At 36.1% G+C, this 18,064-nt stretch overlaps 4 protein-coding genes and 1 long non-coding RNA gene across 5 annotated transcripts in view; 3 read left to right on the top strand and 2 right to left on the bottom strand.

The window, feature by feature from the left end:
• The window catches only part of LOC145222627 (uncharacterized), a 9,182-nt gene extending 8,101 nt beyond the window's left edge, over positions 1-1,081 (top strand). Inside the window, exon 14 of the mRNA XM_080088789.1 lies at positions 979-1,081. Within this exon, the coding sequence (XP_079944915.1) occupies positions 979-1,081 (103 nt within the window). The remainder of the gene's footprint in view (positions 1-978) is intronic.
• Positions 1,082-5,058: 3,977 nt separating this feature from the next.
• Positions 5,059-5,658, bottom strand: LOC145222633 (short transient receptor potential channel 5-like). The gene has a single exon (XM_080088795.1). The coding sequence runs from the start codon at positions 5,656-5,658 to the stop codon at positions 5,059-5,061; it is 600 nt and encodes a 199-aa protein (XP_079944921.1).
• Positions 5,659-6,284: 626 nt separating this feature from the next.
• LOC145222634 (short transient receptor potential channel 5-like) lies at positions 6,285-7,375 on the bottom strand. Its single transcript, XM_080088796.1, has 4 exons — positions 7,223-7,375; positions 6,825-6,971; positions 6,569-6,716; positions 6,285-6,436 (listed from the first exon to the last, which is right to left on the bottom strand). Exons 1-4 carry the CDS (start codon positions 7,373-7,375, stop codon positions 6,285-6,287), a joined length of 600 nt encoding a protein of 199 aa, XP_079944922.1.
• Positions 7,376-12,260: 4,885 nt separating this feature from the next.
• LOC145222635 (short transient receptor potential channel 5-like) lies at positions 12,261-12,914 on the top strand. The gene has a single exon (XM_080088798.1). It carries the CDS (start codon positions 12,285-12,287, stop codon positions 12,912-12,914), a length of 630 nt encoding a protein of 209 aa, XP_079944924.1. The 5' UTR covers positions 12,261-12,284.
• A 3,941-nt stretch (positions 12,915-16,855) lies between these two features.
• Positions 16,856-17,675, top strand: LOC145225170 (uncharacterized). Its single transcript, XR_013859823.1, has 2 exons — positions 16,856-17,086; positions 17,277-17,675. It is a non-coding gene; the product is annotated as an uncharacterized LOC145225170 (long non-coding RNA).
• Positions 17,676-18,064: the final 389 nt, after the last annotated feature.

The raw sequence follows: 18,064 nt of genomic DNA on the forward strand, positions 1-18,064 counted from the left end.
CTAAATCTTTACAGTGCATTGAAAGAGGTTGTGCTGGAGAAATTCTGAACATATTATTCAATCTTCTTGAATGCCAGGAATGACGTACACATAAGACTTATGATGTTGCCGACTTAACAGTCAGTTTACATTATCCGTTTATATGTAGTTCAGGACCATCGCAAAGATTATCATCGCCATTAGGAATTTGCGACAGATAATCTTTAGGGTCGGTCATCGTTTCCACGCGCGCTTTGGATTACAGTTACCGAAGCTCCTGATCCACCGGGCCACATATCCTACGTTCGATTTTAATGTTTACTGACCGGTAAAGTATTTCCCGAATGCTGCGCATTTTCGCAAATTGCTGCTGATTTACCGTAGTACTCCCCGGCTTTAACACTCGGGGTAGCGCGGCAGATCGCTTTGTCGCACTATACAAACTACCAGAATGAATTCACTGCTTATTTGTCAGTGCGGTCTCACCCATGTACCATTCCAAACCAAATGGTCTCGCAAACCACATGCAAAACATTATTGTATGTTAGATTTGACACTTGTACATTTGGACCTGGGCTAAAATTTGCATTATTGTGTAAATGTCGTAAATTTCTGCAGGTCTGGTAGTTTTTATTTACAACTGTTTTTGTTGCAATATCATGTACCGCTCTTGAACATTTTTGCCTCCCTTACTCCCAAACTTAGTGTCTTTCGAAACGTATCATCAATGCTAGTTATAGTATATATACCGTCAACAAAAACGCAATATGTATATCTTTACATTGACATTGGATATCCTAGCTATATTGCAATCGGATGACATACGATTCATACGCAGACGTAACGCCTTTGCGCCTTTGCGGTATGTCGACGTCACTAAAAGAAGAACGCAATTTTGGTTTGTAAACTATTAAACATAGCAGGTCGCAAAAACTGATCAGGTAGTTTTTAAGTTACATAAGCCGTGTTTTGATACTTCCATTGTCTTGTGCTTTGCAGAAACGGTTTCTCCGGAGTGACAAACAATCAAAACCTTGAAACCATGATAAGAGAGAAAGAGAAGCAATCAATAGCTGATGTTGTTGTTGAGTCAAAACTTTGATTTGTTCAGCAAAGAAATGTTACAACGAAGAATCGAATTTTGCACCTCATATTTTCAAATTATGACAAACATTGCCAGTTAACAGCAGATTAAAAATACTTGTCAAAAGTGTTAAGTGATTCCTAACTGTTTTTGCCATAGTGCCCCTACTGTCACTTTTATGTGGCAAAATAAGTTAAACTCGTTATGTGCTTCGGGCACCAGAGCAAAGGGGACCACTGAAACTTTTTAGTGTTTAAATGTACACAGCTAATTCGACTTTCATATTACGCCGTTTCTTGTTAGTGTAAATGTTAAAGTCATACAACAAAAGTAAAACTTCGTTACATGCCTACCCATGAGCCATCCCTGGTTTTGGCCCCTTAAAATGCTTTGGGTTATAAGTAAGGAGTTATAAAAAAGGCCTTATCCGGGTTGCAACGGTATATGCAAAACATGTCAAAATACTTCAATACATATTATTGTATACATGGGTTAAACTTTAACAAGGCCGTAGGCACAAAATGTTTTTTTAACATGAAGAAACATCGGCACATTTAAAATACATTTGTTTTCACTATACTACTGCAAAAGTGGAAATGGAAGGAAGAAGAAGTAAGCCCGTTAAATGATTACGCATGCGCACTTGGAAAGGCTGCATGCGGGGCGAAATAGGTCACGGGGCTGTGGCTCGCGCAGAACCACTCGTGAGCATATTTCCAAAATGTTCCCGAATTCGAACCACAGGGCTGTTGCCGTTACGTCACGTCTAGGTTGCCAAGCGGTTACTTTGACTTCAGTATTGTCGACGTTGCAAGTTTTATGTCAGTTTTGATTAAAAAAAAACGTTTTTACAAGTCAGAACATAGTAAAGACTGATACATTTTGAATGTTTGAACTGAAGGTAATGTTTATTAGGTTAAGTATAGCAGTAAATTATACACACATAATTTTTATTAAGTGTAAAATCACTTTTGTGCAATATATGCTTCATTAATGTTAGATTATACACTCATACTTTTTATTAAGTCTGAAATATATTTTGTGCAAAATATTTTCTATTATTAATGCTATGTGTTTGTTTAGGATAGCAACGCAACCCCTTCAATCAAATCATATGTTATTTTTATTGTGCATGCTGGAATTTCGTCGTAAGTTTACAATAAAACAGAAGCGATCTTAAATAGCAAATTGAAGTTGTGTGCTTGAGAGCAAATGCAGGATTAAGAAAAACTACTTCAGTATAAAGTAAATTATGAGAAGATTTACTTGTGCTAGCAAATTTAATGTTTTTCTTGTGACATTGAAATGATAATAGTCTCAAAAAATGTTGTACAGAATAGCTACCACCTAAAAACAGCTATGCAGCAGTGTCAAATCAACATCTGCACTCTGCAGTGACGCTGTGTTATTGGAGAGTGTTACTGTATGTATGTATATATCTACCTTAAAATAGGAGAGTCCTATTAAATTGCGTGTAAATGTCGCAATGCGCTTTTGTTTACCCATCCAGACCCATGTGAACTGCGAAAATGTCTTTTAACAATCATGTTTTTACAATCTGAATTCAGAAGTTGGTAAGTCCCCGAAAAGTGGACCAACAAAAAAGAACCGCCGCATCTGTATAGCTGTTCAATGGTTACCAACCTCTTTGTAACGATATTCCCATTATTTGGTGGTCACCAGTAGGGCTTTGCAACATTTGTAGAAACAATTCACCTAGTTCTAAAGGATTACAACGCAAAGAAATGACCCCGAAAGAGTTTGTAACATTACATACAAAACTAACAAATACTGATAAAAAAATATTAAAAAACGCGTTCTTTTTCTACTTTTAATATAATACGTGAACTTTGTTTGACACAGAAGGCTCCTACGTATTGTACATAAATCTGCGCACTCCTGGTAAATCACTGCTCAATAGTTTTACGTCTTTTATCAGACTGGCAATCGTCAGGTAAGGAAAATAGTTTCCGTGTATCTGCAGCTAGGTTAGTATGGCGTTACTCCAAAATGCGAAACGCGGATACAAGCCTTTTTCTTGTACAAAACGTAAAGGCGTATGCCCAAATTTGCGCATTAATACATTTATCAAAGGGTAAAAAGTAGGTCCCTTTGTTAAAAACTGTGCAAGCAAATGCTATGACTTGTCCCTAAAACTTAATAATACCACCATCATCGCTGCTGTGTTTCCAGATTTTAAATAAACTTACCCATACTGACAAACCAAAAGCAAAGAAAATTATTTCATAATCACACATTTATATAAACAATAAAATTTTAGCCTCATACATGTGGTTTGGCAGTTACTTAATTTTTCCAGAACATTGGTGTAAATATCTGTTTTAAACATGGCACAATTTTATGAATTACTATTTTGGTTGGTAAACTTCGTTAATAAGGTAGGCTATTATATTAAATTCTAATTCTGTAATAAATAAACTGTTTAAAAAATCGACCCCAGATCACGTTCTCCAAATATTGAACCATGACAAAATTTGACAACTTTGCTTCTACAAACTTACAAACAAGCAAAAAGTATCACATCAGGAGTTACCGGCTGTTTGAAATTCCAACTTGTGTGCTGAAAAGCAACGCTAACCAAGCGATCCATCAAACGCCTTAAAAGTGCATAAACAGTCAGTAACACATTCAGAGCTTCACAACCATGAAAAATTCTCATATAGTTGTCCTTATGGCGAAACACAAAAAGACAAATCCATTTTTGCAGCGAAAAGACCTTAGGCATAATGGCGACAGTCAAGTTTTGTTTTGGAACGAGGCACTCCAGCAGCCAATCACAAACCCTGCCTTAAGCATGTACAAAGTCGTGGACCGAAGTATAGTTGTAACGCGCCTTTTTCTGTTCGGTCTAGACCTGCAGTTAACAGCTGTTGCAAAGTTTATTCACAGTGTAAAATCGGGCTTATAAAAGTCGACAGGTAAAACACCTCTGACCACCATCACCACCAACCACGACTAACACGTGTATTCCCTGCCACGTCGAGTATCGCTACTTACAGAAGGAGCACTGGGGGCGCCACAGAGCACATGCGACGCAATAATTATGTAACATAGTGACAAGTACGTGACGGACTGTTCACGACGCCTCAGACTAAGAACGTGTACATCAAGTATTTCAAAAACATTAATACAAATTGTGACTACAATTAACTTGGACATGAATTGCAGAGCCCGACTTGCCAAAGTGTACCACAGCCCTGGTATCCCACGCAGTGTTAGCTCAAAACTGGAGAATGGCTCGGTAAAAAAATCGAGTTTAAAAGCTGAAATTATTGTTGCAATCTAGCAATACTTACATTCATAAAAATAACATACTATCTATACTGGACTAGACCTGTGTGGCTGTTCAATTTAATACTCATAACTTTTCTCTGTTACTACATTTTCTTGGTATCCTAGAACGTTCATTGCCTGATGATTGCTAATGAATAATCCGGTCTTGATCTCAACACATCAGAGCGACGTGTCAATGATTTTTGGTGCAGCAAGGGTAACTTTAAAGATTTCAAATAAAGCATTTTTTTATTTTTTTGCACGCAAAATAATCAGAATATATCAATGCATCAATACTTATCGTATATTGAAAATCAGTTCTGAAAAACAGTGGTGGATTATTTTCACTCGCCTGAAACAATAGGGTATGATACATTTCATTGGCACTTCATGAATCAATACACATAGACTAAGCAATTTTCTTTTCACCTGTGTGACGGGTGTTGGCTAACAGCGCAGCAAATAACTTACAAGGCACAAACAACAATTGTTTCAAACATTAGAAAACCTTATTAAGTTTTAAATGCTACCTTAATACCAAACTTATCCTTTTACTGACCAGCACTTTTTAAAAAATGCGTATCACATTACTCGTAAATGACAATGTAATAATAGTAACATACAAAATGTTAAGCACTATATTGCTGGTTTTGTAAGTGATAAGCTATTTGTGAACATAAATTTGGTTTTAGGGCACAACACTAAATCTGCCCAATATTTACTGGGGATGAAGGAAAACAACCTTTTTTGTATCTCTCCACTAATGTTTTCATACATTTATTTTGCTGTGCCTGCATTTTTACAGGCTTATGTATTCTTTTTGGGTGAAACCATCCTAGAAGGTTCATTGGGGGAGGAAGAATCGTATCCTGTCGAATAAACCGAATCCATATACCAGCGCGCTGAAATTTCCATTCCATTCTCGAATTACTGCTGATTTTGTCGTAGCTTTTTGACATCATCGCGATAAGCATATTAATCATTACCAGAATTAATACCACGTGATAAAATACAACCAATGTCCATGCAACATACTCGGTAAAGTAATGGTTGTCTGGGAGCGCTACATCTGACAACTCCATGTAACCAAATATAGCCCAGTAAAGCGTAAACAAGGAGTTACTTATCCCTGCAAAAGCTACTTCATCTTGGCAACCACCTGTCGTTGCGTTTCCGACTTTACATATCATCTCCTTTCCGTCTGGGGTTCCGTAATACCAGTAAAGCTCACTGAGGCCAACAGCGAAGCAAATAACCACCAGGCCGAACATGAAAAGAAACTCTAAAATGTTATACGTCATGCGAGCAAGCGACACTTGTAAATGACCCAAAGCTCGGTGAATTCTAATAAGCCCAAGTACACGAAGGCATACAAACACATAGGCCCAAGAAAGGAGAGCTTCGGAAATTAGTTTTAACTCAGTTGCTTTCCATTCATTTCTAGGAATTCGTCTTTCATCGTGAACGTGTTGGAAGTACTCTACGAATCTGTCAAAGAATACGATTCAGCTCATACGTTTTTATAAATTCTGTCAAGCAAAATAATTTTCAGCTTATATTTTTTCACAAATTTTTCTATTGAAATATGAATTCTTTCAATTATGCAACGTTTGTACGCCTCCTCAGTGTTGAAGTAGAAACTCCACAAAAGATTTTTTTGACCCCGCCAAAACCGCTTGATCATATACAGACAATGTTGTAACGTTGTTACCTTATATCTACCTGAGAGTGACACTGGCGAACAATAAGATGAGTTGTAATACATCATTTTTATTCCATAAGTCCGAAATATATTTTTCAGCTCCGCGAGCATAAAGTTCGTAGATTTCAAGGCACAACTTTCCTAATAGCCATATAAAGATCAGTTTTTCCACAGTAGTTGGCCCACCTCCTAAAACAAAACATCGTTGATACAGAAGTAGTTTCTTTAGGCCTTGTAACCCCAAAATGCTTCATCACTTGTACCTAAATAGTCGTTTTCCACAGATCTAGTCGCCACGTTGATAAACACAAGGATAACAAAGGCAAGATCAGAAACCATATGACAGGCGAAACAAACAGCTGGTCGAACGATCAACCCTGAAAACAATAAAATTTAATATAATGAAGACGGTGGCTGCAAACTACAAACAAACTTTTAGATTTTTTGTTTCTGACTTTATATAAGATCAGGGCGGCAGTCACAAAACTACAGCCCAGACTTCTACTTACTTCCAAACTTGGTTTGGGGGACAATAAGATATCCCAATGACACCAAAGGAAATAAACACCCAACAAGCAGCTGAATGAAAAACCATTTCACAAAGTTTTTGCGCCGCATAAATTGGACGTTTTTGTAGGCAATGGAAGTAATAAATTTCTGAAAAAGGAATAGTTTGCTATTATTTTTCAGGTATAAACGCGAGTGATAGACACGATAAGAAAGGAGACCGAAACTTTAAAACGTATACCTCAGTTGTAAACTTACTTGACAATTAAAGTGAGTAATGAAGCTAACGAGTCGCAGTCGTAGCGCCTCATCAAGAAATTTTAGGTTCTGAAGATTTGGCTTTTTTTCATGATCCATGTCAAATTCGTATCCAAAAAAGTCGAAGAGTTCGTCAGATGAACTAATCTTGATATGAGGAACAAAAAAAGCAATTAAAAACTGTTTTAAAAAGCGACAATTCTGTAAAACTGCAATGAAACTGCAAATAGAGTTTATAAATAAATATTTGTTGTTGTTTTTTATTGTATTTTTCGACAATCACATATTTGTTTAAGTGGCGTTCGTTCAAACACAACAACAAGTGCCTTGCAACAGCTGTACACAAAGGTTAGGTAGTAAGTCGGCGAGGAAAAAACGAGCAGGTGATTTGTACAAACCTCTGAGAGAATATCACACATGTAACTCTGGATGTTTTCTTTGACCTCCTTGTAATACTTCATGTCATCAGTTTCCTCTTTCATAACCTCTTTCACCGTATTTATTAACTCAATACAAGTCGTAATCACGTTGCAATTCGTATCTTGCTCCATTTTCTTCGTAAATATATTGCAAATAAACTTAACAATACATTAGGATCAACCTTCTCCTTTCGTGTGAGTTCCAACAAAGATTTACCTGTTGAGTACGATGGTTGTTGCCGATCTTTGCCGACGTCGTAGTTAATGACTTTGTTACTTTATGCTCAATATAGGCAGTTATGTATGCTGGAGTAGAAATTGCCTTGCAATAAACTCTGCGATGATTGGCCAATTCCCACGGCTTCCCTTCATCTCTGGGTTGCTGAATGCAAAAGACAAAATCGATGTTTTTGCAAACAAAGTAAAGTAAAATTATGTTACGTATTACTTACCTCAAGGGTATACCCTTGTTTGAACAAATTTTCTAAAATGTTGTACTTCCCGCAATATGATGCACAACATATCGCGGCAAACCCTACTAAAACCTTTAATTTTTTTTCTGTTTCTGATGTGTCTTTTTGTTTTTTCTCTTCTGTTTTCTTTGTTTCCTGTTGTTCCTTTTTCCATGTGTTGATAATTGCATCACGAATATGTTTGTCCAGGTTCTGAATGGAAAGTTGAATAGTGACATATTATACAAAAAACTGTGTAGAACGTTTGACGAAAATCTCGTACACGTAACTCAGAATTCTAATTTTAGCAAAAAACGTAACGTTAAACTGTATTAACTTTGATTCCACAATTGCATAGCAATTTGGTTAATTGTTTCTCTTCCGTTAATGTATCACGTTGAAAGGGTTCCAGTAAATTTTGTTCCTGTTGTTTCGAACTTTCTTTGACGACAGTTGTGATCACCTCTTCGATTTTCGTAAAAACAGTTCCGAATTCTACGGAAAACATACTATTTACAGATAACTTATAACACGCGAAGACACCAAAACGTGTTTCCTGATGTTACGATAAAACTAAGTTTGTATGTGAATGTTTTCGTCGTTGCTTGTCATAATACTCGATTTGCTCATAATCACAATGTGCGCGCTTATGCCTAAAAGTTACCAGTTTTAGGAACATGGCTGATAGAAAGCATTGAGTCTTGTTCACCGTCTATCCCAGCGCTTGAAGTTTCAGCATCCGACGACTGTTCACGTTCTGCACAGATAAAGCCTTGTTTTTATGTTGCTTGCAACGAAATTCAGTAGCAAAACACTTAAAATTAATGGTCGGCGCACTTTAATCTTTGATGACTGTCATCATTGACTTTATTTTAAAGAACAACCATTAACTCAATATGCACGTGACCATATGTAGAGAAAGTGTGACCATTTTATACACGGAGGGTCCAAATTGGGGTTGTGTTGAAAATTATACACAAAAAATGTATACCTATCGGAAGTAATGATCTCTAGTTTAATTTCTTGACTCCTTTTGGCAGTCTTGCTTTGACTATGCATCGTAGCAATATTGCCCTATTCAACTTTTGTCTTGCGAAGCTTAATATACACATCTAACTTGGGGAAGCCGCGCTAACACAAAAAAACTTCCACGGTCAAAAAGACTTGTAGCTGTTGTGTGTCACCTGAAAAAATCAATTTTCGATTTCATTAGCATCGAAGTTTCGCCTTGACAGCTAAAACTTCAATGTAAATTAATCGGTAAACATCAATTCGTGACATAACCTGCATCAACACTTTAAATTCTCTTTTGCTGGATAATGGGTAAATAAAGTTGTACGTGCAACAACACTTAACCACACGAAATCGTGTATACTTTGTTAAGTGGTACTCAAACATTCATAAATCTTATTTTGATTTCGATAAAACGAACAATACCCCCAATTTACAGTACTGTTTGTACTAGATTACAGCAACAGCTCTGTCAATAATGTTTGTTTGGTTCAAGGTCAAATATCGAGTACCCAGTTGGATTGTGGGTAAATCATCCAGTTGGATAATGGGTAAATTATCCAGTTGAGTAATGGGTAAATCATCCAGTTGAGTAATGGGTAAATCATCCAGTTATATAATAGCTAAATCATCCAGGTAGATAATGGGTGAATTGCATTTGCAGCAACAAATTGCACATGCAACAACAGCGTGTAAACATAGCTTATCACAAGTGTTAAGACGTAAGTGCTACTCAAACAAAGTTTTTATCGAAAACAGGTACGTGTATGTTAAGCGTGAGGACTTTAAACTTAGCTTTTATGATCAGAAATAATAATCTCTAACTTACAATGAAATCAAAATCAATCAAGTAACTAATTGTGCCCCTTTTAGGACAACCTCCTTTAGGCGTTCGTACGATTAGGCAAAGTTTCAAAATTAAAATTGATTGATTTGAAAACTTTTTATTCATTACGTTCGCATGCATATAATCTTACGAAAATTATGTCCAAGCGTCAGTCTGAACAAATTTGTTTGTTTCACTAGAAATTAAATCTCTATAATTTTGTGTTTAATCCTAAACAACTGGAAATAATCGGCCTAAATACAGTTTAAATAAAGTCGTAACAACAACATACTAGCAAAAGTAACATATTCAAACACAAAAAAAGAATAAGGGTTTGGCAAAAGAGTTTGATTTACATCACGGCCGTCAGTACATACAGTTTAATATAAGTTGCACGTTCACGGTCGCACAAGCTCGTCTCCGTGGCCGCAGGTTATTAACCCCTTGGCTAGAGCATAGATAGCATTTGAACTGCATTTGTAAGAATACTATAAAAGTGGGAATTTACAATTATATTATGCTATATTGACCTTCGAGGGTTGGATTATGCTTGATAAATGTATTACAGGTAAAAGTAGGCAATAGTCCAGCACGTTATGTTATGTTATGTACTAAATTGTTCATACGGTATGGCTCGTAAACCAAAAGTCCTGTTTGTGAAACAATTAAATTGCTATTTACCCACCTGTGAATAAAACCTTGACGTAAAAAATAACCAGTTTAAAAGTTGACATATTATTTTTGTGTACAAAGTACGGTTCGATTAACAGCCAGGTTTTCGTTGCTGGATAGAAAAATCAAAACTCTGCACTGTGTACGATCTATCTTCAGCAAAATAATTATGTTACCTGTATGGGGTGAACGGACTTGGTTTCATTGCAAATACTTGTACTGAAAGGATAACGTTTTGTACGTGACTTACGTATGTTTGTTTGTACATGACTTACGTAGCCAGTAATTAAGGTCACGTGTTCTTGGACTAATAGCATACAAGTTATTATCCAAACAACTCGGCGATTGAACAAATATGTGCTTTACGAAGCAACTTGCAGCAATCATCTTCAAAGATTACATATTGCTGCAAGCGAAAATTGATGCTTATACAAGGTACAGGTTTGTGATTATTATTATTTAATATTTATCGAATAAGCTAGCTAGTCAATGTTACCTATGTAATATTATATGTACTTGTTTGTTTTTTTGGCTTCTTTATCAAATCACAAAAGCAATAGCGGCTTTGGAAAGTAATTAAAGATAAAAAGTAACGGAAAGATCGTTATTTGATTCAATCCAAACTTTAAACAATTTTTACCACTAATATTACTAGTTTGACAAATCGATACTGTTTTTATGAAAGATAAGTTCTTCCAAGGAACTATTCGATTTCTTCAAGTATCCGTACCATATTGATGAGAATAAGAAAATCAAAAATTTTTCTGGTCTTCATGACAGTTTTAATGTTTTGGATCGGGCTATCAAATTACGGCTTGTTAACTTTGTAGCTCATCCAAATTCACAAGTAAGTTCTTTAGCAAAATCATTCTATTCTTATTAATACTGTAACATTCGAAAATAACATTAGACACCTGCATTTAGCAAACTTTAAACACATGTACACTTTATTAAAAGTTTTAACTAGGGATCCGAAATTTTAGTAATAACCTGGTAACTGCAGAATATTTTTAAACTAACCCTGCCTCTAATTGGGCACAACAGATAGTTTGCAACTACTAAGTCAATCAAGTTACTTTGATTGCAGAGGTGCATTTCTACCCTAGTCTACGACGGTCCATACATCGTTAAGTTCATACGTCGTCGCAACTTTGCAGAATGGCTTTTTATGCAACTGCTCGTTGGTATTTTCTTTCCTTTTCTCTCTCTGGCTCATCGCATTGCACCCAACACGACAATAGGAGGTAGAAAAATGATTATTTTTTAGTCTGTTTTTAGCTTGACCTACAAAAGTTATGTAATTGGTTCATGTGTAGGTCTCTTTGACAAACCAGCGGTAAGCCTAGCTTGTCACATTGTTTCCAATTTTGCTCTTGTTGTTCTTGTTTTCGTCAACGTAGCGGTCAGAACTGTAGAAGACGACGTTTTAGGTAAAAAATGTATCTTTTTTCGCACTCAATCTTTAACTTTCATATGCAGTCAAGACAAAGTTGATCAAATGTTTCTCACAGGAGAAGGTCCATCCTTTATAGAGGTATTAATTGCGTTTTGGATTGTCGGAAAATGGATTCTTGATCTTCATGCGTGTATAGTCCGTGGGAGAGAGTACTTTTTGGATTGGTGGAACATGTCTGACATAGCACAAATTCTGCTTTTGACCGTTAGTATTGTACTCAGGTAACTGTTGTTTTTTAAGCAGACACTTTTTTATGTAACTTTGTAAATTTTGATTAGGTCAAGCACCCACTAGTGTTTGTTTTTTTTCGGGGGAATTAGTGACTTTTAAGAGGAGAGCAACACGTTTTTGCTACTAATTTTTGTCGAATATTCGATCTAGGTCCTCAGTTTAGCCAAGTCGGTACATTGCTACCCAGAATAACCTTGTTGTTCTAGAACAATTGAGTACTTCCAACATGCCCACAACGAAATAAAAATTCCTAGAAATAATTGGAGTGCAACCGAGTTGAAATTGATTTCTGAAGCTCTTTTATCTTGGGCTTATGTCTTCGTCTGCCTCCGGGTCATTAGGTTTGTTAGGATTCACCGATCTCTCGGTCCTCTGCAGGTGTCACTGGCGCGTATGATGAGTGACATTCTTCGTTTTCTCTTTATCTTTGGCTTTGTGGTAATTTGCTTTGCTGTGGGTCTCAGCGAGCTTTACTGGTACTACGACACACCAGAGGGAATGCAATTGATTTGTAATAGTGTTAATGACACAAATAGCTGCTCAAATGAAGTATTGTTTACGGGTATATTGGATGCAGTGTATAATTTGTACTGGGCAATATTTGGTCATATCGATCTATCTCAAATTTCGCTTTCAAAACATCACTATGTTACCGAACAGATGGCCTGGTCATTAATTGTTTTCTACCACGTGATTGCCATTTTAGTGATGATTAACATGCTCATTGCCATGATGTCAAAATCATTTGAGAATACCAGTAGTAATGAAATGGCCGAATATAAGTTTCAACGTGCTGCGATTTGGTTGCAATTTATCCGTCATGAAGTAGTTCTTCCTCCCCCTATGAATATAATTCCCGATATTCGCTCTTTTGTGGCCGGTGATTTTCCGATGTGGGTGAAAGCACTGTGTAATTCATCGACAAATGCTACTGATAAATCACAGCAATATGAATGCATATCTAAAGTAGTTGAAAGATACAAAGACAGAAAACTTCAAGAAAAACATGTTAAAAACGAGTAAAAGAAAACGAAATAAAAATAACACTAGCATTCCCCAAACTAAATCTTAGCACCAGGCATAAAAATCATGACCAGGTTCAGGACTCTGCGTTAATTTCCATATAAAGCAATCGTGTTTTTTTTCTGTGTGATTTGTTTACACTGATACAGAGATGGCCTTTGTTTGTAACATCCCTGTTGCAATTGCACGAGTATGTAAGCCGCAAACGTTTATCTTGCTGATGAATAAACACGAATGAAAAGTCTGTTATGTTAGTACAAAATAATAGCAGATCCTGCTTTAACGTTTATTTATCAGGTGTGTAGGGGTTTGATACTTTTTAAACATTGGATAACTGAAGAATTTTTTTTATTAAACAGTACTACCTTCACTATTATAGAAGTGCAGATTTCTTTACCGTTGTCAGTTTCACAGATAAAAAAAAATAGTTTAAATGTTTGCGATTAGTATCGTTTCGTACCGCTTGGTACTGAAATCGATAAACAATGATATCTTCATTGTTTTAAAGAAAAAGAACCGACTAAACTCTTCTTAGGTGCTCACCGCATTCAATTTCGTTACTGTTCACCATGTAATCGTCCAGAGTTGCAAGCGGGCCCGAAATCTGAGCCCGAACCCGGCCCGAACCCGAAAGCACAAGCCCGAAACCCGGCCCGAACCCGAAACGTTTTTGAGAAGCCCGTTTAGGCCCGAAATTTTGATTGACAGGCCTATCCACGAAAGCCTTGCAACAAAGGGTGAGAAAGAAATAAGGGAAACACAACAAACACCATGAACAATAGTAGACAATAACGTAAACAATACCTTTGAAAGTAGGGTGAGCATGAGATCAAAGCCACAAACTGTTACTTACCTGAGTGATTTTATTTAAAAAAATGGCGGTCACGAAACGCAAAGTCAGGCCCGTTTTAAGCTCGTTTTCTCACAAATACCTAAGCCCGAACCCGGCCCGAACCCGTCCCGAACCCGAACCCGGCCCGAAAAGCCCGGCCCGACTTGCAAGTCTGTAATCGTCTACTAGATAACAATGCTGTATTTCACATGTGCTGAAGCCGTCCCAGCAAGTGTAATCGGTCAATAAATTAAAGCTAAGGACAACACAATATGTCCATAACAATCAACTTATCTGCAGGCATGTTGATTAAGATTTAAGACACTAATATTACTGTAATACTGTTATAGTATATTTTGCAAGGAATAAAAAATTCACTTTTGGTTTGTTCTCTTGAAAGTTCACAAGACGACAAAATTGTTTATGCGAGCGTGTAGCACAAAAAGGAGTCAACGTGCTTTTACACGATAGCAAGTACACGATAGCAACATTATGGTCGTATTGGAGGCAAGTGCAAAACCAACATGGTGCATGTTGTGAATATTTACTTCAATAAACCGAAAATTGTTTGTTAAAGAAGAAGCGAAATCTGAGATAAGGTTTATTGGAGGGGGTAAAACCACTTCATGCCGGGTAAATGGTAGCCAAATAACAGCAAGTTGGAATTTTTATTTCGCCATTTTGTTACTGCTTTTTTTAAACGATTTATACATAATGGCAATGAACATGTTAATCATCACTAAAATGATCAACACGTGGTAAAAAACATCTAAAGACCAGGCCACCAGTGACTTAATGATGGTTTGAAAGTAAAAGATATGCCAAATCGATTTAACCAAATGAACTAGTAAAGACTGAATACCGAGTCCAATGAACTTATAATTTAAATAACCTATAATTTTGACAGACATTTGTCTCATTTGTGGCTTAACAGATCATTCTATTCTCCCTGGTGTGTCATAATAACAGTAAAGCTAACTAAGACCCACCACAAAACGAATAACTACAAGAGCAAAAAAGAAAAAAAAATCTAAAAAAACTCGTTGGTGGGTGTAAACACGCATCGATTTTTACAATCTGAGTTATGTTTGGATTATATTGTTTATCTGGTTTCACAAATGATTGGTCAAATTAGACCACAGTGTAAATATTGCGTTGATCAAACAGCTACAAAGAAGCAAGAAAATCACAAACAAAGATTTTAAACGCGATATCCTGTCTGAACCGAAACTATATTTTTGAGAAATACCATCCAACAAGAGTTGATTCACAATGTCCTTCATGTTCCACTAATAAAAAAATTGTTCCACTAATCCAAAAACACATTTGGGCCGAAAAATTAGCCTAAAACGTATTTTTTTATTGTCACTGTCTCATGCGTCACACCATGTAGTACGAGCAACCGCTGAAAATGTTCTCATTCATGAGTTTAGATAACCAACAGTATGACTGCTAAAACTGCTAAAACTCGTGCAAATAATGCAAAAGAGGATAAAGGAAACAGCACATTTTGTTGCAATAACTTGTTTTATTTTCTGCCCAGGTATAATTTTTCATAGTATCGTGTGTCATTCTTTTATTTTCTGCGGTGCAAATCAGATAAATTCGAAAATAAAAAGGAAAGTTTACTTGGGATAACGAAAGATTAATTTGCTGCATCAATTGGTCAATTGTGAACGTTTAGGCTAAAAAGTTCCGACTGAAACTGAAACCTTGACAAAACGACAAATTTACCCAAAATATTTTGGAAACATTGCTTTGCCAATACATTATACGGGGTCACGCCAGGCAACATAGAATATGTTATTTTTGTGTACAAACTCCTGTACATCATTACATTTGCTTAATCTATATTCTTACCAATATAGGCAGAAAGAACGTTAGTTCTGCTTAGCGTTAATCTTCTTATAAGAAGAAAGTACCTAAGGTACCCTACGGACAATTAAGTTTGTTTTTTACCCCTGTATCTTTCAATCACTAAAATATTAGTACCCCACTCCACAGTTATAAATTGTGTTGCAAAATTCGTTTAATGTAAAAAATGGGCATAAAACTAATATTGTGTGGTAAATCCGACCATCACACTGGTAGTATCCAGGGTAGTAAAACCACGGTTTCTCAGATTTTGTCATTTGGGTAATATGTACGATTTTCAGAAAAACAAACGCGATTTATTAAAAGAACATGAGTCAGCGGTTAAATATGGTTTATAGGTTAGGCTATTTGCACGTTGAACTAGTTACACACTTCCACATCGCTTACATCTTGTCTAGCCTGTCCCACCTTGCCATATGGCGTGGTTAGTGTGCTGTTTGCAGACACGGGGTTATGTTTGCTAAACGGCCTTAAAGGTTTTTGTTGTAGGCTATTGTAAAGTTCGCCCTTTGTTATAGAATCACGTCGTGAAACTTAAGTCAATTCTATTTCATTTTGGGGCAGCAACAATTTCCGTTTTATGACATATAAATCAGGCATAGGGATTAAGAGGACTTTATAAGCAGCAGTGACTATATTACTATCTTTAGTTGAAATATTTTTACTGATTGGCTATTTCAGTCAGTAAACTGCATGTCGACATTCTATATACTACATAGCTTTTATGTTTTCAAAAGGGTTTATTTCACATTATATCAGTAGATTTTAGTCACAAGAGTAAATGAAAATGTACTTTGCATTTGTGGGACTGTTTATTCTTAATGCTCTTTGTGGTAAGTTTGTCCAGTGTTTGACGTTCTGCCCACAGAACAATGATTTTACAATGCTAACATTGTACAGTGTATTTAGTAATTAAGGTATTAATAGGCAGTTCATTTTCTTGTTATCATTTGTCTTTACAGTAGACTTTTCGACCGCCCAAACAACAGTGTTTCCAAGCAACAGCACAACGGACAATGGCACATTTGTGACTACTGACTGTAAGTATTTGCCCTTTCAAAAAATATCTCTTGAAAACTAGTTAAAATTTGACTGTTAACTTTTCAATGCCATGTCATTATGTCCAATTTTGCGTTTTCTAAATGAAGGCCCTATACCGGTAAACACTTCAACATGATATAAATCAGTTCTAATACAGTGTTTAGTGTTTGTACGGTTTTCGTACGGTACGGTACGGTACGCATATTTCCAAAATGTTTCCGAATTCGAACCACAGGGCTTTTTCAGCCAATCACAGCAGCGGAAATCTGCGGGTTGTCGTTACGTCACGTCTAGGTTGCTAAGCGGTTACTTTGACTTCAGTATTGTCGACGTTGCAAGTTGTATGTCAGTTTTGAATGAAAAAAACATTTTTACAAGTCGGAACATAGTAAAGACTGATGCATTTTGGATGTTTAAACTGAAGGTAATGTTTATTAGGTTAAGTATAGCAGTAAATTATACATGTATGCACACATAATTTTTATTGGGTGTAAAATCACTTTTGTGCAATATATGCTCCATTAATGTTAGATTATACACTGATACTTTTTATTAAGTCTGAAATAGCTTTTGTGCAAAATATTTTCTATTATTAATGCTATGTGTTTGTTTAGGATAGCAACGCAACCCCTTCAATCCATCAATGTCAAAATTTTACTTTGTATATGATGAGCACTGCATGCAGGAAAGTTTGCATGGCATAAAAACAGTGTATTATGCCTCATTGTCTCTAGTGCAAGCACCTATGATCAACACAATTTAACACATGCATGCAATACCTTGGGATCAACAAACTGTTCCTAACCTACGGAGATGAATGGTTTATAATTGTACACAGTGCAGTTCTAACATAAGTGTACACTAGGCATGCCATTTGCATAGTTGTTCCAATCACTCCCCGTATTTTCATTTTTGAATGTTGTTCTGTGCCACCAATGTATATGTTATTTTGATTGTGCATGCTAATTTTGTCATAAGTTTACAATAAAACAGAAGCGATTTTAAATAGCAAATTGAAGTAGTGTGCTTGAGAACAAATGCAGGATTAAGAAAAACTACTACAGTATAAAGTAAGTTATGAGAAGATTTACTTGTGCTAGCAAATTTATTGTTTTTCTTGTGACATTGAAATGATAATAGTCCCAAAAAATGTTGTACAGAAAGCTACCATCTAAAACTATGCAGCAGTGTCAGAAATTTATTTTCCTTATCTCACCTGATGTGAGCAGCATTTTCTCAGATATTTTATTTTTCTTGTTTACACCAGTTTTTTTTATTCATTTATAATCACATGTATAAAACAAAACACCATTTTACTTACAATACTCTAAATTAGGGTAAGCAAGCTTGGGTAGTATTGACAGCACTCTATATTACCAGTCATATTTGTCAGCAAGTTAAA

This window comes from Phallusia mammillata, chromosome 4 (genome assembly GCF_965637545.1).
Source record: "Phallusia mammillata chromosome 4, kaPhaMamm4.hap1.1, whole genome shotgun sequence".
NCBI classification, from domain to species: Eukaryota; Metazoa; Chordata; class Ascidiacea; order Phlebobranchia; family Ascidiidae; genus Phallusia; species Phallusia mammillata.

Excerpts from the sequence above, each read along its gene's own strand:
- LOC145222635 (XM_080088798.1), top strand. The coding sequence starts at position 12,285 with ATGATGAGTGACATTCTTCGTTTTCTCTTTATCTTTGGCTTTGTGGTA.
- LOC145222633 (XM_080088795.1), bottom strand. The coding sequence starts at position 5,658 with ATGACGTATAACATTTTAGAGTTTCTTTTCATGTTCGGCCTGGTGGTT.
- LOC145222634 (XM_080088796.1), bottom strand. The coding sequence starts at position 7,375 with ATGGAGCAAGATACGAATTGCAACGTGATTACGACTTGTATTGAGTTA. Across the intron at positions 6,972-7,222 it reads TGTGTGATATTCTCTCAGAG|ATTAGTTCATCTGACGAACT; the intron begins GTTTGTACAAAT and ends CCTCATATCAAG. Across the intron at positions 6,437-6,568 it reads CCCCCAAACCAAGTTTGGAA|GGTTGATCGTTCGACCAGCT; the intron begins GTAAGTAGAAGT and ends TATTGTTTTCAG.